Source organism: Danio aesculapii, chromosome 1, assembly GCF_903798145.1.
Source record: "Danio aesculapii chromosome 1, fDanAes4.1, whole genome shotgun sequence".
Lineage (NCBI taxonomy): Eukaryota > Metazoa > Chordata > Actinopteri > Cypriniformes > Danionidae > Danio > Danio aesculapii.
Window position 1 is genome coordinate 42,452,223 of NC_079435.1, and position 25,363 is coordinate 42,477,585.

General features: G+C 37.3%; 1 protein-coding gene across 1 annotated transcript; it reads right to left on the reverse strand.

Annotated features, from left to right (window-relative positions):
• Positions 1-114: 114 nt before the first annotated feature.
• On the reverse strand, positions 115-20,714 carry si:dkey-192k22.2 (uncharacterized). Its single transcript, XM_056460770.1, has 11 exons — positions 20,456-20,714; positions 17,606-17,803; positions 17,324-17,485; positions 15,613-15,726; positions 13,765-13,851; positions 10,171-10,251; positions 10,046-10,093; positions 8,217-8,255; positions 6,733-6,759; positions 5,104-5,178; positions 115-2,834 (listed from the first exon to the last, which is right to left on the reverse strand). The coding sequence occupies exons 1-11, from the start codon at positions 20,532-20,534 to the stop codon at positions 2,770-2,772; spliced, it is 975 nt and encodes a 324-aa protein (XP_056316745.1). The 5' UTR covers positions 20,535-20,714; the 3' UTR covers positions 115-2,769.
• Between the last annotated feature and the right edge of the window lie 4,649 nt (positions 20,715-25,363).

Sequence of the window (25,363 nt, forward strand, 5' to 3'; positions counted from 1 at the left end):
CATGTCTCAGAACATTCAATTTTGTTTACTGGATACTGAATAGGAAAAAGATGCAGGTATGTTTTAAGATGAAGTGAATATTAAAGCTGGAAGATGGAAAGTGCTTTTAGGAAAAAAAATAAATAGTATTTTTAATAGCCACAAGAGCTTTAAATTGGTGTTATAAAATTAGGAAATCACATTAGTGCAGCCGTATTGGTAGTTAAATGGATATTAGAGAACCATGCTGCATGCTTAATGTTTTCAGCCTAGTAGTAGAAAGGCTCTTTCTCATTTCAATGAGCAAATAGGCCAACAAAACACCATAGTGTGATTAAGATCTCATAAGGGGAAGTTCACCTAAAAAAGTTGTTCATTTAAAATGGCAAGGCCTTACAGCATTTCTTTTATTCAGCAGAACATTAAGGAAGATTTACATGTGTTGCTTATACTGTGGTCGTTAGTATTTCATAAAATGCAAGTCAATGTTTACAGGATTGATGATAAAAAAAATAAAAAGCTGTTATGATACAAAATGATCAAGACACTATACATTATTTACAGCATTGTTACATTTTTAATCCACAGCCTAACAAACGTGTTAATATATTAACTACACATGTTTTTAGGTAAACTTTCCCTTTAACATTGTAACTATAGCAGATGAAAAGACCTTACATAAGCAGCCAATAACACATTAGGAAAAAAAACAGTATTTGAAATTGGAAAATTTGAAGTTACAAACGGGAAAACAATGAATCTGCTTCTGTAATTGACAGTAGATATGCTCAAAAAAACAGTGCCACTGAAAAAATTAACAACACTCAGACCTGAATGGAAAGTGGCGGGACTATATTTCACAAAATACAAAGAGTTTGGTTCCTTCAAGTCATGTTGGAAAGAGTGAAGTTGAATGTCAAGTTGAGCATGCCTGAGTGCCACCACAAGTAAGAAATTGAAGTGGGAAACCCTCGAAGATGCTTTAGGGGATTTTCAGTAGGATTTATTTTCCAAGTTAGGATGCGTGTCTGTTAGAAAATGTGTCTGACACAAGGAACAAGGTTCTGTATTAACAGTAAATTTGTTCATGTTTGATGTGTTATTTTATTTATATGCTTTTTAAAATCTTAAACTATTAAAAAACAGTTTCACCCACTTTTGTTTTATATTACACTCCACATACGACAATTTGGCCAAAACGTGCACTTGCCAATTATATCATACTTATTTTCCAAGATTCATTCATTCATTTTCTTTTCGGCTTAGTCCCTTTTTTAATCCGGGGTCGCCACAGCGGAATGAACCGCCAACTTTATTTTGAGGTGAGTCAGTCCTCTATTTCTCGAATGCAATTTGTTTAAAATGCAGCTGCGTGTCTTTTAACTGGCACATGCAAATACCAGAAACATCACCCCTGTTTAATCTTCTCTTTACTGGCTGCCCGTGCATTTCAGGATCCATTTTAGGCTACTCATTCATTCATTTTCTTTTCGGCTATATTAATCTGGGGTCGCCACAGCGGAATGAACTGCCAACTTATCCAGCACGTTTTTACGCAGTGGATGAGCGGATCTAGGAAACCGCCACACACACACTCTTTCACACTCATACACTACAGACAATTTAGCCTGCCCAATTCACCTGTATCAAATGTCTTTGGACTGTGGGGGAAACCGGAGCACCCGGAGGAAACCCACGTGAACGCAGGGAGAACATGCAAACTCCACACAGAAACGCCAACTGACCCAGTCGAGGCTCGAACCAGCGACCTTCTTGCTGTGAGGCGACAGCACTATCTACTGCGCCACTGCGTCGCCTATTTTCCAAGATCTATTAGAAAATCAGGACTTTGCTTGAGAAGAGAGACTAATATGGAGGATGATCACTTTTTGTGATGTATATTTTGATTTGGTTGCAGTGAAAATCTTAGAAAACAAAAAGATTGCTAATGTTGTCATATAGTTGCCACTTTGTACTTTTTGTGACATGTTTGTGGTTGCCATGTTTCAGCTATAATCATGCAACATCCATTTAGTAAAGTTTGGAGACAGTTTGATCAAGTGTCTGCAATAGGGAGCAGCAAAACTATTCATAATGTCACCCAATTGAGAAGTTCTTTGGACAAAATGTTGGTTGTTGCAAGTCTTTAGAGGGACCTATTATGCCCCTTTTACAAGATGTAAAATCTCTTTAGATCCCTACAGTGTGTATATGAAGTTTCAGCTCAAAATGCCACACATTTTTTTATGACTCCTTGAAATTGCCCCTTTTAGGCTTTGATCCAAATTGTGCCTTTTGGTAACTGTCACTTTAAATTCAGTTAAGATTGTGACTCTTTTTAAAAGCATAACAGCCGGTTCAAAACTCTAATGGCTGCTTCTCACTCAGGGCTGTCTATGCTAATGAGGGAGAGATCATCACTAATAATATTCACTTGTACTGTATAACAGCTTCAAAACATACAGTAAACTTGGTCCAGAGTGTTCCCTTGCTGACTTTGACCAGGATGTTGGACAGCTTACATAAAGCGTACATTGATGCATTATTAACATTAGATCTTTTCTTTGTCTGCAGTGTCTGATATGATCAGGGAAGACATTTGAACAGATGTCAATCTTGCCTGGCTTCTGCTTGACAGGTACATTTTTTAAGCACTTGCTTGTTCACTATGGTTACCTCAGAGTTGGAGATTTGTCTGTAATACTGTAGTTAGCTGCCCTTGTTGTGTTAGAAATATATCACTTTTAAAAAAAATAAATAAATAAAGTGCTTCTGCTGCTTCTCATGACTTTAAAGGCTGAAAGCATCTTCTTCATGACTGGAACAGGAATGGTTGCTTCGATGATGCAGGTTAGCTAGAGAAAGAAAAATGTTGTTAAACAACATGACAAGTGTATCAAATGAGTACTTAAAGGGACAGTTGACCCAAAAATTAACATTTAAGAGTAGGGACGAAAGTAACGTGGGATGAAAGTAGTATTTATTATTAATATATATATATATATATATATATATAAATAAATGTTTTTTTTTTTTATGAAACCCTGACAACATTAGCTTTCCATGCTATAACAGTACATTCTGCATGCAATTCTTGATGAAGCTGCCAAATATCACCTGATTTCGAGACCGTGGTTGAAGACCAACATTCTATTTCTATTTTTTTTGTTGTTGTTGTTGGAAAGAGAAGACCTCAGTTCAGCCAATGATGTGCTTTGGTTAAGTCACATGACATGCAGTGTTTTTCTGTGGAGCACTTTTTGACTGACTGGTGTTTATTGTGAGTAGTTGCTGAAAGCAAATGAAAACGTCAATAAAAACAAAGGATCAACTCATGTCCGATCCACGAAAAAATTCTGAAACATCACCTCCAGTAAGTTATGATGACGTGTTCACAACTTTTTTGTGAATCAATCAAATGTGTGAGTTGCCAAATGGCAACACTGTCCAATAGTGGAACATGAAATATTGCAATGGGTTAGCTAGCTATTAAGGTCAGCTGTGATCTTTTAAGTTGTAACAACAACATGAATGCTAGTAATATAATGTTGATTAGTCATATGTTAATGGAATTTGCATTATGGATAAAATCTAATTTTAATGGCAATACTTTTGATTAGATATAAATACAGGAAACAGTGTACTAGTGAGCACCACCATGTTCTATGCTAAGTGAAACAAGAAAAGGACAGAACTGGCTCTTCCTGCAGATGAAAGTGAGGATGAGATGGGTTTTATTGAAGAGAATGATGCCGATTGGACATTTGATAAGAGCAGTGATGGCGACTGTGCAGGTAGGTTAACTCAGAGGCAGATAAGACAGGCGTAGTATATAGTATAATATATAAACATTGTTAGCTAGTAGCTACATTATGCATCTGGATATATTAGACTTGGTATTTATTTGTTAGAATATTTACTGAAGGAAATATTTATACCTGCTGTATGTTGTATACATCATAATACAATATTATATTTGTTTTCAATAATATTCAGCAAAAAAAGAATGGAATAAATGAAAGCTGTTGGAATATCAGTTGTTGCAAATTATGTATAAACCATTTTGAGGGATGTAAACAAAAACAATGGTCTCAGCGTATTTCCTGCTTTACATTTTTAAATTTGACAGCTTCCGAGAATCCAAAAAGAGCCACATATTGATAAATAATGTTATGATGATGTAGAAAAAGAGTAGGGGTTTAACCCCGGCATCCTAGCCAAATCTGTCCTCTGGCCTCTGTCCATCATGGCCTTCTAACCATCCCCATACCATAATTGGCTTTATCACTCCGTCTCCTCTCCACCAATCAGCTGGTGTGTATGGCGGCGGTCTGGTGCAATATGGCTACTGTCATGTCATCCAGGTGGATGCTGCACACTGGTGTTGGATGAGGAGATTAAATAATGTTTAAACAATTTCATTTTTCTAAGGTGACTTGGCAAGACCGGTCTTCACAAGAATGCAAGTCTGTCTTCTATGCTCTTGGAATTGAGAAACAGCCTATGCAGAGCTGCGGCCCTCCAGGAATTGAGTTTGAGACCATCGCTTTTGCTGTTTATCAGCTTATAGTTCATTAATGACAAACTGGACACATGATCACTTACTTAAAGTTCACAGTGGTCTTGTGCTGCCAGATGTGATTGTTTAATCTCTGTAGAAATCACAGTATTTATTGCAAATGTGTCTTGTAGAATTTTATAACCATGGCAACATCAGTCCCACCATGCGGCCATCTGTAGTGTAATTTATTCTGCCGCAAGCAACATCAATGTGACCGAATGAGACATTATGCAATTCAAAGACTGTGTCAGGCTACACTGGATAGGAACTAGTTGTGACAGCAAAATACTAAAGCCTGTACCAACATCAGACTTTGTTACATCAGCTGATGGATGAGGAAATCGGTGTGGACATCTTTTTTAAGTATAATCTGCTTTGTTGGGTTTCCGCTTACCATGAATTTAAAGTATATAAATACTGTTTAATATCTCAAACACATGGAACGCTTGAGGCTCTTTGGCTGTTGAGTTATTTTCATTCAAACTAATAAGTCGTCAAAAAAATACAGAGGAAAGCTTTACTTGTGTGTTATTTTCATGAAGTGCACACTGTAAAATATTTACCTTCCAGTGTCACTGAGGCATTACATTGCTCTTCTTCCCGATTTTCATTTTGCCCTTCTTCATCCAACGAGGTCTCTGAAATCAAGTGAATTGTTCCAGTTAGAATTATATAGAAAATCTACAAATACGTCTACAAATATATTTTAGTAATACAGTTGAAACAGACTCATTATTATAGTTGTAGCAAGTCTATCTATCCATCCATCCATCCATCTTATGTTAACATATTATATCCATCCATCCATCCATATTATGTTAACATATTATAGCCATCCATCCATCCATCCATCCATCTACCTGTCTGTCTGTCTGTCTGTCTGTCCGTCTGTCCATCCATCTCTTATTCTATTCATCTATCCATCTGTCTATCTTGCTATCTACCTGTTTGTCCATCCATCCATCCATCCATCCATCCATATTATGTTAACATATTATATCCATCCATCCATCCATCCATATTATGTTAACATATTATATCCATCCATCCATCCATCCATCCATCCATCCATCCATCCATCCATCCATCCACCCGTCTGTCTGTCTGTCTGTCTGTCTGTCTGTCTGTCTTGTCCTGTCCTGTCCGTCCATCTTTCATTCTATTCATCTATCCATCTGTCTATCTTGCTATCTACCTGTTTGTCTATCCATCCATCCATCCATATTATGTTAACATATTATATCCATCCATCCATCCATCCATCCATCTACCTGTCTGTCTGTCTGCCTTGTCCTGTCCTGTCCTGTCCGTCCATCTTTCATTCTATTCATCTATCCATCTGTCTATCTTGCTATCTACCTGTTTGTCCATCCATCCATCCATCCATCCATCCATCCATCCATCCATCCATCCATCCATCATCATTCTGTCTGTCTGTCTTGCATTTCATCCGTCTGTCCTTCTATCCATCTATACATGCATCTACCATTCTGTCCTTCATTCCATCCATCCATCCATTATTCTGTCTGTCTGTTTTTAATTTTATCCATTAGTTCTTCAATCCTTTCATCCATCAATCCATCCATCCATTAGTCTGTCTGTCTGTCTGTCTGTCTTTCATTTCATCCATCTGTCCTTCTATCCATCCATCCATCCTCAATTAAAAATTGCTTTATTGGCATGTCTTTAAGAAATGCAATATTGCCAAAACTCAGAATTTGCATGCAAAGAGAAGAGAAATTCAGTTAATCGAAAAAGACGATAGCATAACAGCTTGAACACAAGCAAAAATGGGTCCCAATATATATTAAGTGGCCTTAACTAATATGTACTTTACTCTGAAATTAATAATTTTTTACTTACTGTGTAAATACTTGTTTTTGAAATTTACTTTAGATGAGATTAAATAGCTGCATGTAATTACATTTTGTCCCTAACCCTACAGGTCTCCCTCCTCAAGACCATCAGAAATGTACTGCAATACATTATGGACACAGTAAGCACATTGTATTTAATTTTTAATGTATCTACAGAGTAGTTAGTTAAGGCCACCAAATATAAAGTGGGACCAAATAGGGTGACAAATTAGTGAATATTTAATATCTATCTAGTTTATACAATATAATCACACATAAACGTATAGGTAGTGCAGAACAAAATTCCCAACTATATTTAAAGAAAACATCCCATACCTGTAATCTCATAGATTGGTGACAAACCTAAAACACAAAAGACCATTATAACACAAATCACATATACACACACCATCAATTATTAGGAACAGGAGACTGGTTCTTCCCTAACTTTGTGCGTAATACACACATTTTTGATTGATGTAGGGATTTTTGAAGCCAACCTTTTGGTGGTTAAACGAATAGTTTACCCCAAATAAAAGTTGAAATGACTTTCTTTAACACAGGAAAAAAAAAAAGATGAGTTCTTTATAGCAAAATGCAGCAAAAGTGTAGAGACTCGGCTTACAAAATGGCACACACAGCTATCATAAAGCTTCAGAGATTTAGAAGTTACATGTGGTGCTTTTACTGCATGGCTTTTTTTGTAGCTTGCCATTTTCTAGTAGCTCTTAAAGGGTTTTGTGCCACATAAGGAAGTAATACATGTTTATAACATTTTATAGGATAATTTTTACATATATTCTTGCACAAACAGATTGCTTTGTTTCAAAAGACCTCAATGTATCATCAGCTGGGTTGCCAAGTCCACAGTTTTCCCACCAATTGGGCTACTTTTAACCACTTGTCGTGGGCTGTTTTTTATTTCGTGTGTTAAAGGTTTGACATATTACATCAGTTATGTTTATATGGTTGTGTTGAAATATTTTACTATACCATTTTTAAATCAAACAATATATTCTACCAATGATATAAACACTGCTAGGATGATGAAAGGGAGTAAGCGTACACTTGTGAGAGGAGAGACTGTGTGAGTGGCAGTTTTTGTTTCCATTGTAACTGATTGGCAGGACTCAAGAGGTTTGTTGTTAAATAATAACTATATAGCATAAATGTCATCTAGAAAGAAAGTCAATTCGCAACTGAAATGGGAATATCTTGAATGTTTATTGCATATGTTGAAAATGTCTTTATTTTATATTAATTTTGTGGTTCAATCATGGGCATAATTTTGCTGGAGTTGTTCTGCATTCGGCTGCATCCATTATGTCTTTAACTGGAGAGCACACATCAGTCACATGAGAGACACAATGCAAGTTGTGCAGTCAATTGTAAGGTAAGATGATTTTTTTTATGATAACATGATCCTTATAATTAACATACAGTTATTTTGTGTATAATATAGTCATGTAAAATGTGTATTTTACAAATGGGGTAGCATTTTTTGAGTTTTTATATTATTGGGCTTGTTTTGATTGGCCGTTGGTCTTGATTTGTTGCAGAAACCTGGCAGCCCTGATCATCAGGAGCCACAGTTATTAACTTTGTTTTGTCTGTACTCTGTGTTTTTTAGTGTAGATAGTCACTAACTTGGATCACCATGTACCACAGCTCCAGCTAAAAAGTCTGCCTGCGCGTGAGTAAATTTACAGTGAATTTTCATTTTTGCGTGAACTGTTATCAACAATTACCTTTAAATTGCACCAAGTACATTTCTCATTATATACATCACTCTGCATAATAATAAATATCCAAACACTTACTTCTTTTGTACATGTGGTCAGCTACCTTGAGCAGATTATCTGTGGAAAAGAAAGTACAGATACAGTAGAATGGTAGGGGTCTGGGTTAAAAAAATAAATAAAAGGAATATGATAGAACAGATCGTTTGTTTATCTCTCGGTCTGAACACATAGGATGCATCATCATGAAAGAGACTGATATTTGTCAACCTTTACCAACTATGAAATAAGTATAAATGTAAAAAACTATATATAGGATATTACAAAGATGTTAACAATAGCCTCTAGATGAACTCTAGATGTGTAGTTTTAAAGACCTTAAGGCCACATATTTAAAAGCCTTGTAAAGTGCTTTGAAATTTGCATTTTGACATTATCTCAACTGAAACACATAGTGCAGCTCCTCCCCTTTAAAAAAACAACCAATGAGAAGTGTCTTGAAGGGGGCGGGGCATGTCATATACTGAGAGCATTTGATTGGTTATAATGTGATAAGAAACCATAGTATGGGTTGATGTGAGTAAAATCGTTGAGCACAATATAAACACTAGCTTATAGATATCTTAAAAACGAACAATAGAATTATTAACATCCAAAAAACTTTACTTTAATTTCATGGGACCTTTAACATAAATTCCTGGACATTAAAGGCATTGAAATTTAAATGAATGAATGAATATATGAATATAGGGTTGCATCGTGATACTTAAATGCAGTCTTTTATTATTTCATCAAATGGTTCTTGTTCTAAAGATGCCTGTGAAAATTATTTATAAAAAATATTCTTACAATTGCATTTGCATCTCAGCCTCATTGGAAATACATGCCTCAGCTGGTTTACATATTTCCGAAACCTGAAATACATGGCTCTGGGTACGTTTTGTTGCACGTTTCAGATGAAAAAGAGAATGTAATCTGGAGGAACGAAAGTGAATCTAAAAGAGTTCAGTGTTGGGTTACTCTGAAACTGTAGTTTGATAAGCTATAAGCCACTCATCAGCAAATAGCTACAGGAAACTACTGCCAAATTACAGCTAGTTTACATATTTCCGAAATCTGAAATACTTTGCTCTGGGTACATTTTGTTGCACATTTCAGATTAAAAATCCACTAGAGGGTGCTGTCTACATTTTTGCTCATTTGAAATACATTACTTTAGATATGTTTCAGATACATGTTCTTCTTGTACACGTATCATCTAGTGAACCACTGACCTAAACCCAACAAGCATTTTTGTTGTTTCACAAAAATGTAGGCTAAAGCAATTATTTCAATTATTTTTATATTTATATTATGTAGGAAATACAAAGAGAATGTAATCTGGAGTAACAAAAGTGAATCTAAAAGAGTTCAGTCTCGGGGTTACTCTGAAACTGTAGTTTGATAAGCTATAAGCTACTCATCAGCAAGTACGTAGCTACAGGAGGCTACTGCCAAATTACAACTAGTTTACATATTTCCGAAACCTGAAATACATTGCTCTGGGTACATTTTGTTGCACGTTTCAGATGAAAAATCCAGTGTCCAGGGTACTGTCTACATTTTTGCAGATCTGAAAAAACGTATTATTTTTTAATATGTTTCAGATACATGTCCTTCTTGTACACATATCACCTCGTGAACCACTGACCTAAACCCAACCAGCATATTTGCTGTTTCACAAAATTGCAGGCTTATTATTTCAATATTAAATATAGTCTAATATATATTGTATATTATACATAAAACCTGTTACCTTTCAGTATTGGCATAGCTATTTTTTGTAAGTTACTTATTTACACTAATGGAGAATGGTTGCTTTAACAATAACACATTTGTCCAACAATCTCAAGACATAAATACATGATTACCATTCATGCTGCTTATTGCAATAGACACATTAGGGACGTTGCTCATCGCTGAAAAAGAAAACAAGACAATTCGTTAGCACAATCACTGGAACTTCTTGTGACTATATAATACTAGTGTCACTCACGATTCTGTTTTCGCCTCCTCGGCTTTTTGAGCTGATGTCTACCGGCTGAAAGAGGCAAAAATCTCACCATTTTGGATTTTCCTTGAAGGAGAAAACCAAAATGAGACAGATGTTCACATGACTTCATGCAAAATGTCTCATTAATTTTGCATAAATTATGGGAGTAACATCAGGTAAACAGAAAAAAACTAAACAATCAATGAAATGTTAATGAGCTGCTGTTATTCTCCTGACAGTTCAATCATTAAATGTTAAAAGTAAACTATTACGATTAACAAATTACTTTCAGGACACTGAAAATAAATATTGAACAAACCCAAAAACTTAAACCAATCTGTCCTCAGCAATATTATGGATATGCTGAATAATAATGTACTGTACACTGTAAATAGCGATTAGTTGACTTTACTTAAAAAAGTAGGCTCCTTGCATTAAAATGATTAAGTAGACAAGCTACGTACAAAATTAAGTCGATTTATCCAGCTTGATCTCACGAGAAAACATAAGTGTTTTACGTTTTGACAGTTTAGTAGCTAATTCGTACGAATTCGTACGAGTTCAGTCGTACGAAATTGTACAATTTTAAAAAGGAGGCGTGGCACCTAACCCCACCCCTAAACCCAACCGTCATTGGGGGATGAACAAATCGTACTAAATTGTACGAATCAGATCGTACGAATTCGTACAAATTAGCCACTAAGTCAAAAAGTTACGAATTGCTGTGAGATTGTGTTGATTTATCCTCTTTTTTTTGCTGTTAAGATTATGGGTTTACTCACTTAAAAAAAATTAAAAATAAAATAACCAATTGTTTTTTATAGTGTGGGAAATACAGAGTGAAAGTAATCTGGAGAAACAAAAGTGAACCTAGAAGAGTTCAGTGTTGGGGTTACTCTGAAACTGTGGTTTGATAAGCTATAAGCTACTCATGAGCAAGTAGCTACAGGAAACTACTGTCAAATTACACTTCTAAAAAAAGAATAGCTAGCTACAAGTTACTTCTTGAATGTAGGTAGTTACATTGAGCTTACATACTTTTTTCACAAAGGGATGTATTACGAAATTACGAACACTTAAAACACTATAATTATAACGTCAAAGCTTAATGTTTGATTAGTTGTCAAACATCTCAGACTGTCATAAGCTGTGAATCTTTGGGTAGATAGCGAATTGATTTGATTCACGATTCATAGGTTTCCGACTCGATTAAAGAACAATTTTTGTAAATTCTGAATGGTTCAATTTGATTCAGTTAAATCAACTGTTAGATTCTGTAGCCTATATTTTTACACTTTAGCATTAGAGTAAATTTCATGACCAGTTGAACACATTTGCAGAACTTGTGCAGAACTTATGTATTTTAAGCTGGGAAAAACAATTCAATATATTAAATACACACTTTTCAATGGCTCAGACTGTGAAGAGTCATAGTAGGAACCAGCAACACATTTAGCATTGCTATAAAAAAAGGCCACAGTATCATTTTCTCAACAATACAGGCAACAAAAAAAAAATTACATGGCTTCATTATGGTAAAACATATTATTGAAGCCCCGTACACAACATTTTTTTAAAGGCCAACTGTTACCAAACAAAACAATTGTATGGATTGAATTGTTACTTGAAAAATATTATTTACCTAATATCAGTAATAAATAATAATTAAATGTATTCAAATTAAAATGATTGTGATCTTGTAAGATGACACGAGCTGCGTCAGATCATTGCATTGGTTTATTAAATGAAATGTAACTGTTGTCAATAGACTGATTTCATGCGGCCACCATTTTAAAAGTGAAATCGAGGCTGCGGTGCAAAGAAACACTGAAATATTGCCTGGAGTTACACATGAACGGTGTCTGCGATGGTGTATTGTTGTGTACTTGGCTGTATATCTTGTCAGCGAAAAGAAAGTGACTCAAATTTATCATTTCACTGCATTCCGAGTGACCTGAAGATCCATTCTGAATGGAAAGTAAAAATAAAAAGGGATAACGGACTTCAACACAGTTAAACAGCACTAGTTAGCTAATGCTATCTTTCCCAAACACACATTTTAAATGCCATTTATCTCAATTTAATGAACAGATCTTTTTCACTATATTAGACTTGTCACGATACTGAATTTCAGTACTGAAATAAAAAAAAAGAAGTCAATTTCCTGTTAACATTTAAGCACTGTTGAGCACATTTTTAAACACTGCTGATTTGCCATTTTGTTCACCAGTTCTGAACAGAAATGACTGTGATTGGCGTGAAGGTCATCTGTTCAACACACTTCACCGATGTTTAACGAGTGCAAACACAGACGAGCGATCCGCTGATGAATCGACTGATCTTCGCGGCTTTGAAATGCTCCAGTGTCCATGTTTCTGTTTGCACTTGGTGAAGAGCGGTGAACTTATTACCTTCACGGCCAATCACAGTCATTTCTGTTGAACACTGGTGAACACAATGGCAAATCAGCTGTGTTTATGAATGCACTTGAATGTTAGCAGGGAATGGGCGTTTTTAAAATTTCAGTATCTTGACAACAATATTACAAACAACACAAGGGTTTGCTCCAAAAATTTTACATAGGACTGCATTGCTTTATCACTCACCAGGTTACATATGCTAAAGAGAGGGAAGCCCTCACAGTGTTTACCTGGTGCCATGAAGTGTATTACTCTTAAAGAAATTTAGTTTGATGCCTAATACGCTTTTTATTGAATAAATTAAACCTAACTAAATTCTATTAATGTGATGTTTAACACCACATCTGCACTTTGAAATTGCGGCAACAGCTGGAGGTTTGTTAAGCATGTTGTTACAGTGTTTACAGTGCTGGTCCTCTACTTCCGGGTTTCTTCCTACTGCAGCCTCACTTTCATTTTTTAAAATGGCGGCTGCATGAAATAAGCGTATCTACACTACTTGCTGGAAAAAGTAGCCAGCTACTGGAAAAGCTACATCATTTCATAAGTAGCTGAGCTACTGACAAGCTCCTGAAAAATGTAGCTAGCAGCTAATCTACTTAAAGAGCTTTGGCCATGTCACGTAAAATACTAAACATAACGTTATTTACATTATAGATAAAAAAATACAGAACAAACCCAAACGTACATCTCACCCAGTTTTTACTGGTGTGACATGTGAAAGATTTCACAGTATGAAGATCCTAGTACCTCAGCCTTATAATTTGAAGTCATTTGTTTCAGTTCTTTTGAATGTAAAATCCCCAAATTGGAAGTAAAATACAGTGTGTGTAGTTTGGAAAAAGGTGAATATTTTACATTTAGTCATTTAGCAGATGCCTTTCTTCATAGCGACTTGAGGAGGCGTTCAGTGATTCAACACAAAGAAGCAATACACACAATTGCTAACTATACAAAGGAACTGTTAGTGCTCAGACAATTAATGTGTTCGAGTAAAGAGTAAGGGAAGTGTCTGGTGAATATAGAGTAAAGAGTGTTTCTACAGGTGGTTTGTCGAACCCACTCACCAGTGTGAGGCAGACTTCATAAATGCATATTGTCTTTTTTATTTGTTTTTGTCCATTTAGCAAAAAGGCTTTTGGGCATGAGTAGTTTATTTAGTACAAGTGATACTTACTATGGTGATGCTGGCAGCTCTTGATGATCAGGAATCCCACACTCAGAATAGTTACCACAACCACAGTCAGTACCAAAGCCAACCACACTGAAAAAAAAAATCCAACACCAGCACTTTAAGAACAAGCCAAGTGAGCCATAACAGTTACAGAAACTTTACCAGAGAAAAAGTATAGTAACACACACACACACACACACACACACACACACACACACACACACACACACACACACACACACACACACACACACACACACACACACCATATCTAAAGCAAGAACAATGACATGAAATAACACAATGTTTAAAGATCAGAAGCTCCTAGTTTACACTCTCCTCTCGTCTTAGAAGTCTTGCCAGGTTGATTTTACACTGAACTGAGATGACCTTGTGAGAGTCTGGCCACGTGCCGTCTGAGAGGATTTGTGGTTTTGGATCAGTCAAACATTGAGTAGACTGGCTTGATGTATTGCTATGATATATTTATCAAAAGTTACGTTGAATTATGGAGTCCTGCTGTCTCCTTCCATGCCCAAATCAATAGACAACATAAAAGACAGCCTGAGCTTTCCTTCAGAGGGAATTTATGAGAGAGGTAGATAGACCTGGCTGAGAGAGTGATTCACTCTGTACTGCGTATGTAGAAAAATAGATTCGATACATATTGTAAATTTGGAAAAATAGATTAGATACAAGGGCATCATAGTGGCGGAGTGGGTAGCACGATCGCCTCACAGCAAGAAGGTCGCTGGTTCGAGCCTCGGCTGGGTCAGTTGGCGTTTCTGTGTGGAGTTTGCATGTTCTCCCCTTGTCCACGTGGGTTTTCTCCAGGTGCTCTGGTTTCCCCCACAAGTCCAAAAACATGTAGTATAGGGGAATTGGGTAGGCTAAAGTGTCCGTAGTGTATGCGTTTCCCAGTGATGGGTTGCAGCTGGAAGGGCATGCGCTGCGTAAAACAGATGCTGTATAAGTTGGCGGTTCATTCTGCTGTGGCGATCCCAGATTAATAAAGGAACTAAACCGAAAAAAATTTATGAATCTTTAAAAGCATAACGATAGATGAATGAATTAAGGAATGAGTAAATATTTTAAATCATTAAATCAATCAATCAATCAATCAATCAACTGCCCTTTCCTTACTTATCTGCCATCTGAACTTCTGCCCTGAAACCAAATAATCATGCAGTTATTTTGAAAGTGCAACACTGCTAGAAGAATACAAACACTGCCTTATCGACCTATAAAACCACATAGCACTCATGGGACACATATTGTGGTGTAAAAACACAGGTGGCGCTCTGTTTGTCCTTGACTCAGTTTTTATTTGTGCTTCATTCTATATAAAAGGCTAAAATGTCTTAGCTTCAGCTTACAAAACCAGCAATAAATTTAAAAACTAACAAAAAGAATGTTTGTAATTATTTTAGCCTCAAAGGGATAGTTCACTCAAAAATGAAAATGACTTCAACATTTACTCACCCTCATGGTTTTAAAACATTATGCGTTTCTTTCTTATGTTGAACACCAAAGAAGATATTTTGAAGAATGCTGAAAATCTGTAACCATAGACTTTCATAGTAGAAAAAAATGACACTGGAAGTTAGTAGATCTCCTCAACAACCACCATTTTTCAAAATATCTTCTTTTGTGTTCATCAGAACAAAGAAACTCAAATAGGTTTCAAACAAGTGAAGAATGAGTAAATGAATTGTCATTTTTTGGGTGAACTATCCCTTTAAAGTCTAGCTCATTGTCATTTGTCTTGTGCGTAGAAATGCATAAGCGGATGTTTTCTGACAGTTTCCCGCCACTTTTTTTTTTTTTTTTTAGTTTTTGACAGTTTCTCACCTCTTTTTGCTTGCGTATTTGGTAATTCAGCAGATCTTGCAGTCACATTGTGCTCATGATAGTAAAACAGGAAACTGCTGCTGGTTGCTTGGCACTTTAGCTCATCCTTTAACACTGTTAATTCAAAAGACAGTGTAGTTGTTTCAAGTGAAGAAGTAACTGGTTTTATTGAGGTACAGTTGAAGTCAAAATAATAGCCCTCCTGAATTAATTTCTGTTTAATGGAAAGACAATTTTTTCAACACATTTCTGAGCATAATAGTTTTAATAACTCATTTCTAATAACTGATTTGTTCTATACATGACATGATGACAGTACATTTGACTTGATATTTTTCAAGATACTAGTATTCAGTTTAAAGTGACATTTAAAGGCTTAACTAGGATAATTAGGCAAGTTAGGGTAATTAGGGTCTTTGTATAACGATAGTTTGTTCTGTATACAATCTGAAAAAAAAATATTGCTTTAGGGCGCTAATAATATTGACCTTCAAACATACCTGTCAACCCTCCCGTTTTTCCTGGGATTCTCCCGTATTTTACAGTTCTATCCCGCTATCATCCCGTAAAAGTATTTTCCCGTATTTTCAGTCTCTCTCTGAAGGATGGCAAATAAACATTAAAGAGCCGAGCTTCCCTATACGCAACCCATACCGCCGAACCACCAGGGACCGCCCCATGCTCCTAAATGTGAGTCTGTTCTGTGCTTTCGCTTTGTTCAAGCATGGAAACACATTGAAATAAATATAAAAACCGCGGGATTCCCTTTCCTTTTCATTACAGGCACTGTCTCCCCTTCATATGCAATCCTCCAAATCATCATATGCATGACTGTCAGCTGACGCGCTTCATAGTGATAAATAGATGCTGTTTCCCAAATGGATTCTGTACACACGATTTGAATCGGAGCGAAAGTCAGGGTTTTGGGTGCGTGTTTAAACAGACATATGCACATAATTAATAATAATAATATCCAAAGATGTTGATCTTGGTGGGGGTTTTTTTCAAACACAACTAATTACATCCTAAATGAGCATAAAAATCAGGAAAGCAATCTAATGCGTTTATTATAACATTAAATGTGTGCAGTTTTAAAGTGACACCTGTTATTTAATGAAATCAAACAAAAATAAAAAATCTAAGTAAATGAGATCCATTCGTTGCTCTTTAATCAGATTGTGTAAGTTATACAGTGAAGAAACGACTAATGAGATTTGATAGCTTGATTCTATTTCATTATACTAGCATATTAATTTTAATAACCTGAACTGTTTGCTAATGTATTTGCTGTTAATGTATACTATTTATTTTTCTTTTGTAAATATTCATAATAAAACTTATTATTGACCAATTTAACTCAGTAATAAGTCTATTTACAATGAAACAGCTCCAAATGAACATATTTAGTCATTTGGGGATTTTTCAAAGGGGGTGGGGGTCGGGGAAATCGCTTATTATGGTGGGCATATCCCTTATTTTCACATCTCAATGTTGACAGGTATGCCTTAAAATGCTTTTTAAAAATATTAAAAACTGCTTTTAATCTAGTCAAAATAAAACAAATAAGACTTTGTTGGGAAGTAACAAGTCCTTGCTCTGTTAAGCATCATTTGGGAAATTTTTGGAAAATGCAGGCTAATAATTTTGACTCCAACTGTATTTGTGATTTGCTGTGAAAGACTGGGTTTTTTGTGTGTTGAAATGATCAGACCTGGACATTTGCTGTTTTCTGGTGGAAGATTGCAGTAGAAGAGGGTCTGCTCATCGTAGGCTTCAGTGTACAGATCAGTGTTGTTGAGAAAAGCAAACACACTGTAGTTCCACACTGAGAGATTGGCTGTTTTCATGGTCAGAACGGCCATCACATGCTCTCCTGTGAATCATACAGCATTCACATAGCCACTGTTAATGGTTACAGTTGTGGACAGTAAAAAGTATAAAAAGCAGCAGTAAATTTCACACATTAAATAATTTATTGAAAGAAGCGTCCCACCTGACTGTGAAGTGTTGTTTTGGAGAAGCTTCAGATCCGTTTGAGATGCGCAGACATACCAGCCATCCTGTCTGTGTGGACTGCTGGTGTTTATAGTTTCTGTGGCACATGCAGGGTCAGAAAGACCACACAGCTGTGCATTGCTTTCAGATGTGCAAAGGTCGAAGGGTTCACAGAGGAACTCAATTTGAGATATGTCTGAGGAAAAACAAAATGATGTCCAGATTAGTTTCCTTTATTTTTGTCATTCAGAACATCACAGTAGATGTAATGCAGAATGAAATTACATTACATCAACACTCATCAAAAAAATAAAGCATAATCTTTCTTATTTCAGGTTTCAAATCATGTATAGTGCCTGCATTTTGTGTCTAGCCATGTAGACACCATTGATATTGTGGCAGTGTGCTTTGGGTCATTGTCCTGCTGAAAGATGAACAGTTGCTCTAGTCTGAGGTCAAGAGCCCTCTGAAGCAGGTTTTCATTCAGGATGTCTCTGTACATTGCTGCATTCATCTTTCCCTCTATCCTGACTAGTCTTCCATTTCTGCTGAATAACATCCCCACAGCATGATGCTGCCACCACCCTGCTTCACTGTAGGGATGTTATTAGCCTGGTGATGAGCGATGCCTGGTTTTCTCCAAACGCAACGCCTGGCATTCACTCCAAAGAGTTCAATTTTAGTTTCATCAGACAAGAGATTTTAGTTTCTTATGGTCTGAGAGTCCTTCAGATACCTTTTGGAGTGGCTTCTGTCTGGCCACTCTACCACACAGGCCTGATTGGTGGATTGCTGCATATATGGTTGTCCTTCTGTAAGGTTCTCCCCTCTCCACAGAAGAACGCTGGAGCTCAGACAGGGTGACCATCGGGTTATTGATCATCTCCCTGACTAAGGCCCTTTTCCCTGATCACTCAGATTAAACAGCCAGCTCTAGGAAGAGTCCTGGTGGTTCCAAACATCTTCCACTCATGGATGATGGAGGTCACTGTGCTCATTAGAACTTTCAGAGCAGCAGGAATTTTTCTGTAACCTTCCCCAGCCTTGTGCCTCGAGACAATCCTGTTGACCAAAGTGCTGACAATAGACCGTATAACAAAGCGTAGCACTTAAAATACAAATAAATAAACATAAAACAAACATAAAATGTTAACATCTCACGCTGTGCTAAAAGCCAATTTGAACAAGTGTTTTAAGAAGAGATTTAAAAACAGTAATAAAAGAGGCTTGTCTAATATACAACGGCAGCACATTCCACAATTTAGGAGCGGCCACAACGAAAGCCCGATCCCCTCTCAGCTTTCGGCTGGTCCTGGGCACACCCAGGAAGAGTTGGTCGGCTGATCTGATTGAACGAGAAGGTGTGTAGGGATAGAGAAGCTTAGAGAGGTAAAGGGATGCAGCGCTATTCCGAAACTCAAAAACATTTAAAAGTAGCCTAAAATGGATCCTGAAATGCACGGGCAGCCAGTAAAGAGAGGATTAAACAAGGGTGATGTGTTTGCGTGTACCAGTTAAAATACGCGCAGCTGCATTTTAAACAAATTGCAGTCGAAAAATAGAGGACTGACTCACCTCAAAATAAAGTGCCTTATAGTAGTCCAGGCAGGTGGTTAAGGCATGGTTTCAAAGTGCTTCCGTGATAAAACATGCTTAATTTTGGCTAGTTGCCTTTGGTGAAAGAAGCTACAGCAAACAACAGACAGAATCTGGCTTTCAATCTATAGTTCAGGATCCATTTTAAAACTTAGGTTCACAATAAAAAATAGGCCATTGACCTATTTTTCACCCATTATTCTTATTTTCTTGTCGACAGCAGTAACAATAAAATATCACTAAAAGCTCCACAGACACTGACAGAACAGGTTTTAATGGTACAATAATTATAGTCCAAAATTATTATTACAATATTATAATTCTACGGGACGTCTTTATTACACACGTGCATATATTTTGTAAACCTGCACTTCCTGTCATCTCAAAGCCCCATTTTCTGTTAGTATTGGTGCAACATTTGAGTGACATTTCCTGTCTAAAAGTTGTAACCTAATAAACCACCATAGCATTTTTACTATAAATTATACTTAAGGATGATAAAGGTTGACTACCATATGGGTCAATGACTGCTTTTTCCAACATTCTTTAGAATATCTTGGTTTGTGTTCAGCAGAAGAACGAAATGTAAAGTTTAGAACCACTTGAGTAAGTAAATGAGGAGGACATTTTCATTTTTGGGTGAACTATCTCTTTAAGACATGGGTCTCAAACTCACAGTTTTGCTCCAACCCTAATTAAACACAACTGATGCAACTAATCAAGGCGTTTGAGACTATTTTGAACCCCTTGATTAGTTATATCAGCTGTACTTGATTAGTGTTGGAGCAAAAATGTGAAGAATTGAGTTTGAGACCTATCCCTTTAGGCTACCTCTCTAGTAACACAAGCTATCGTGAGGTATTTGTGAAGGTACAAATTTTCAGCATATTTTCCAAAATAACATTGTGTTAAATAAGAATGCTCACTAATCCAAAGTCATGCCCTACACACACACCTCAGTGGTTTTTACACCTCATACCATGTTCAGACCGCAGTGATGTAGTCAGATGTGACAGTACAGACAACTGTTTTAGCCTATTTTAAAGTCCTAAAGTCGAAACAGATATATAAAGGTCATAATAATACACAAAACTCTCTAATGTGTCTCTTGAAGACACAGAAAACACAGATGTTTTACTCATGCTAACATCCAAAATTTTTTTTTTCTGAATGCAGTTGTCTGTGAAATCCACGTGCTCAGACAAACCCCCTCAATTCCTCACAATCCATAGTACCTTGCTGTTTTACTTACTTGGGAATAACTCTGGAAGGCACAGGATGAATGTGATGAACAAAAGGATGCTGAGTTTGAAGGCACCTGATCTCGTCATGGTGAAGGACAATTTGACGCAACTCCACCGTGAGGTTGCTGAACATCTGAAATTGTTGACCGTACGCTGAATATTCCACACAGTCTTACAAACGACATCCTACCGTTGGCTCTTCTGAATTAACTGTTGGTTCCAAATAATGCTAAGTGTGTAATGTCTTACGGAGTTTTAGCGTCTCTCATTTGTGACGAAAGCATGAGTGAAATGATAGATGAAGCATTTGAAACACGCCACACACTTCCTGCCTTTCTTCCTGTTTTGTGTAATCTTGAACACTGAAAGAGTAAAGAGAAAATTAGTTCATGCATTTGCTTGAATCGTAGTGACTCAAATGAATTGACATTATCAGCTTAGACATTATTAGAGTTTCTCTGACTTTTTTGTCTAAATAGTCTTCCCCATTAGTGTGACTGATTTACTGCATTATTGACATTATTATTTTTAACTGGTATTATTTATGCTCTATTATGTAGCGTTATAATGAATAAAATGTGCCAATATTAGTAACTTTACATTTACCTTGATTGTTTATAATTAAAATAATTTCTTACATATATATGGGGCTTTTCTGGGTACTCAATTGGTCATCCATCTGAGTGATGTGACAGCGGCCATTTATTTTGTGCCAGGTTGCACAAAGAAGTAAATAGAGCCAATTATGATATAGAAATGGTTAGTAAGCTATGATGGACAGAGGCCAGTGGGCAAATTTGGCCAGCATACCGGGGACACACCCCTACTCTTTTCAAAGGATATCCTGGGATTTTTAATGACTAATAGAGTCAAGTCAAAACCTTAGTTTAACTTTTTATTCGAAGGATGGTGCTCACTGAACAGTATATAGAGTCCCCATCACTATACTGGGGCATTAGGACTCACGCTGACCACAGGTTGAGCATCCCCTGCTGGCCTCACTAACCAGCATCAACCTAGTTTTCCCATGCGGTCCAAAATGTCCTTGTGGCAGTCTATTGAACGATGATGTACTGGACCAGGTCCAATAGGTAGTGGACATTGTGACGCCGACTAAGATAACGCTCATGCTACTGTGATGGTTGGGGAAGTGTAGACGTTAATGACTGACTGTTCGGTTTAGGGTTGGGGAAGTGTAGACGTTAATAACTGACTGTTGGGTTTAGGGGTTAGGATAGTTGTAGACGTTAATAACTGACTGTTGGGTTTAGGGTTGGGGGAGTTGTAGACGTTAATATCTGACTGTTGGGTTTAGGGTTGGGGGAGGTGTAGACGTTAATAACTGACTGTTGGGTTTAGGGTTGGGGGAGGTGTAGACATTAATAACTGACTGTTGGGTTTAGGGTTGGGGGAGGTGTAGACGTTAATAACTGACAGTTGGGTTTACGGTTGGGGGAGATGAAGACGTTAATAACTGACTGTTGGGTTTAGGGTTAGGGGGAGGAGTAGACGTTAATAACTGTCACGGTTGGATTTAGGGTTGGGGAGGTGCATTGATAACTGTGACTGTTGGGTTTAGGGTTGGGGGAGGTGCGTTAATAACTGATTGTTGGGTTTAGGGTTGGGTGAGGTGTAGACGTTAATAACTGTCACGGTTGGATTTAGGGTTAAATATTAATATAAATAGTTAGTGTGTCCAACAAAATCTCCTGGCACACATATCCACTACGTATTGATGATGATGAGCCTTTATTTGCCACAAAACTGCTACAAGAAGCGTAATTGGACCCCTCCGACCATACACAAACATCATACATTTCAGGGTCAGTAGCATAGGGAAAAATAGGAGCTAAGAAACATTGGTGAAAAAGGAAGTAAAAAAGTGATTGGCGTCAAGTGATTGGCGTGACCTACGGCGCAAGCCTTGCACGTAACCGTGCATTTCTACTTCTGTGCGCTGTTTCTGTTGCTCTGCAATACACTTCTGAAATGCTAGCTGGCAGTAGGTGTCTATGTTTCTCTGTGTTGAGTTCCTTCGCTGGTGTTGTTTTTTTTTCTGAACGCTTCCTTAATGTACAAGTGGCTCAAACATGCTCATTTTGAGGATGGAGCCGGCAGATGTGCAACAACTTTAATCATAAGGTTAACACAAAACAACAGTCTCCATCCAGAGCTCCTTCACAGGACTTCACACTTGTAAACACCAGCTGCATCACGCTCTCTCACCTTCTCCCACACTCATCAGCGCTACCAAGCCGACCAATCATAGAGCTTGTGCCACACGTACTGTACGCTTTACATTTTTTTAGAGGTGCGCGTCAGCGATGGCCACGGCGAGGGGCTATGCGTCTATGCATAGGCTGGGCCGTAGCATACACGTGTGCTTGATGCATAAGTATAAATCAGCCTTAAAGATGCAGGGGGAGGCAGTGATTGTCTATCTGTAACTGTGTACGTAATCCAGTATGTAATCAAAAACCGGCTGCATCAAGGACTGTCACATGCAGTCTCCCATTCAGGGTCCAACCAGACACAGCCCCACTTAGCTTCAGTGGGCGACTATGTGAGAGCTGCAGAGAGCTAGCTGCCAGCTAATTTGTTGAAGCTCAGAGGCTTACTCCAAACCATGAGATCTCATCTTATTGGAGCTTAAACACAATAACGCACTTGTCAGCCCACAATATAATAAAAGACTTTTTAGGAACCACACTTCATAGGGTCAAGTCTTACCTCTTTGGTACAATACTGTTGGTCATTCAGAGTGTCCTGGAAGAATGAGCATCTGAATTAGCATCCAGCTTATGGGGTTCCTCAAGGTTTGGTACTTGGACCTATTCTTTTCTTTTTTTTATACACTTTTTTTATCACAATTTTCATTTTTGGGTGAACTATCCCTTTAATACATGCATATTCAAACAACTGACAAAAAGCCTTTTGTTACATATTTTATACAGTACAATTTTTTCCTTTGCATAAAAAGGAGTAGACTGAATCAACATACCTGTATTGACTAATAATACACGATTTTACATCAGTCTGTTGATTGATAGTTAGATTTCCCCCTACCAGTTTACTAAAGCAAAATCAAAATCTTCCTGCTTTCCCCTGGAATGCACATACATAAACTTTTAGCAGAATCAGTGTGTAAGGCTGTGAGTGAAATATAGCCTTCAGGACATTACTGCAAAGCCAACAGGTTTGATCAGGGACAGGAGCATTCAGTTATCATAGCAGGGCAGAAGCTTCTCATCAGAACTCACACTGGGATTAGGAGAGCTCTCAGCTCGGACGCCTTATCAGCATCATCCAGTGAGCAGACTGTAGTGGACAACTGCTGCCTACCCTCAGAGCTGAGCTGTCTGCAGCAGGAGCTACTTGAACAACTGACGCCAAAATATGAGGAAATCACTACCGTACACTTGCACTTATTTTTGAATGTTTTGTAAAAAGTATTTTATGACCACAGAAGTTGCATTTTCCATTTTATATACATTTTACAAAGTAATTTTTTAACAGACTAGATCTGTCCTAAATCAAAAATTACATTGTAAGAAATATCTGTTAATTATCAGTCTCCATATTTTGTGATTTACAGTGTTTTCTGTTTATTTCTTTATTTAATTCAGTTAAATTCAATTCATGTTTATTTCTATAGGGATTTTACAATGTAGATCTTGTCAAAGCCGCTTAACATAAAAGTTCTAGTAAAGTCTTCACCAACTGATGAAGTGTAGGTAAAAAAAAAACATAGAGAGAAACCAGGCTCACACACAACCATTTTTCTTCTAGCCAAACTTCCTGAGTGGAGCTACAGTCTAGGTGCCAGAGGCTGAAGAATGCTGGACCTCCATCGTGGAGAACTGCTGGTGTGAGTAGGTCACCGTTGGGTGTTCAGGGTGGCCCACAGGATCAAATCAAAGACTCGTCTGTCACTGTGGTCTTTCAGGAATCAGTCTCATGCTCTCTGCTCCTACATGACCACCACAGCATCAGCTCAGGATGCTGCCTGGTCCAGGATTATGGATACCTTGGCATAATTTCTTCACAGCACATCAAAGTGCTGCTCTGGGGGCCTCGGGATGAGTATCCCCTGGTGGAAATATAGAATGATGAAAACAATTAGCATAGCTGCTCTTCATAAATTTAAACGAAATGCAAAAATGAAGTGCTATAAATGAAAATATCAGTTATATAAACAAGAATAGAAACAAACATGTAAAGCATATGAGTAATTCTAACAAAATGTCTGGTGCATTAAGCAGGAGTGTGTCCTACAGGTGGTTGTCAAGCCCGCTTACCAGCGTGGAGCACAATCAAGCATCATACCGTTATGTGATGCATTGAGTGTATGCTTTACTAAAAAAAAGGTATTCAATCTAGTTTTGAACTGAGAGAGCGTGTCTGAGCCTTGGACATTATCAGGAAGGCTATTCCAGAGTTAAGAGCCATAAATGAGAAGGCTCGACCTCCTTTACTCGACTTTGCTATTCTAGGTACTACCAGAAGCCCTGAGTTTTGAGATCTTAAGAGTGGATTGGATTGTAGCGAGACAGAATGTTGGTTAGATAAACAGGAGCTTGATTATTTAAAGTTTTATAGGTAAGAAGCAATATTTTATAATCAATATGAATCTTAACAGGCAGCCAGTGTAGGGAGGATAAAATTGGGGTTTGATGATTATATTTTTTAGACCTGGTAAGAACTCTGGCAGCTGCATATTGCACTAACTGAAGTTGATTAATAGAAGATGCTGGGCTACCAGTAAACAGAGCATTACAGTAATCCAGCCTAGAAGTCATAAAAGCATGGACTAGCTTTTCTGCATCTGAGATGGATAGCATACTTCGTAACTTAGTGATATTTCTCAGATGAAAGAAGGCGGTTTTTGTGACATGGGATATATGATATATGATGAA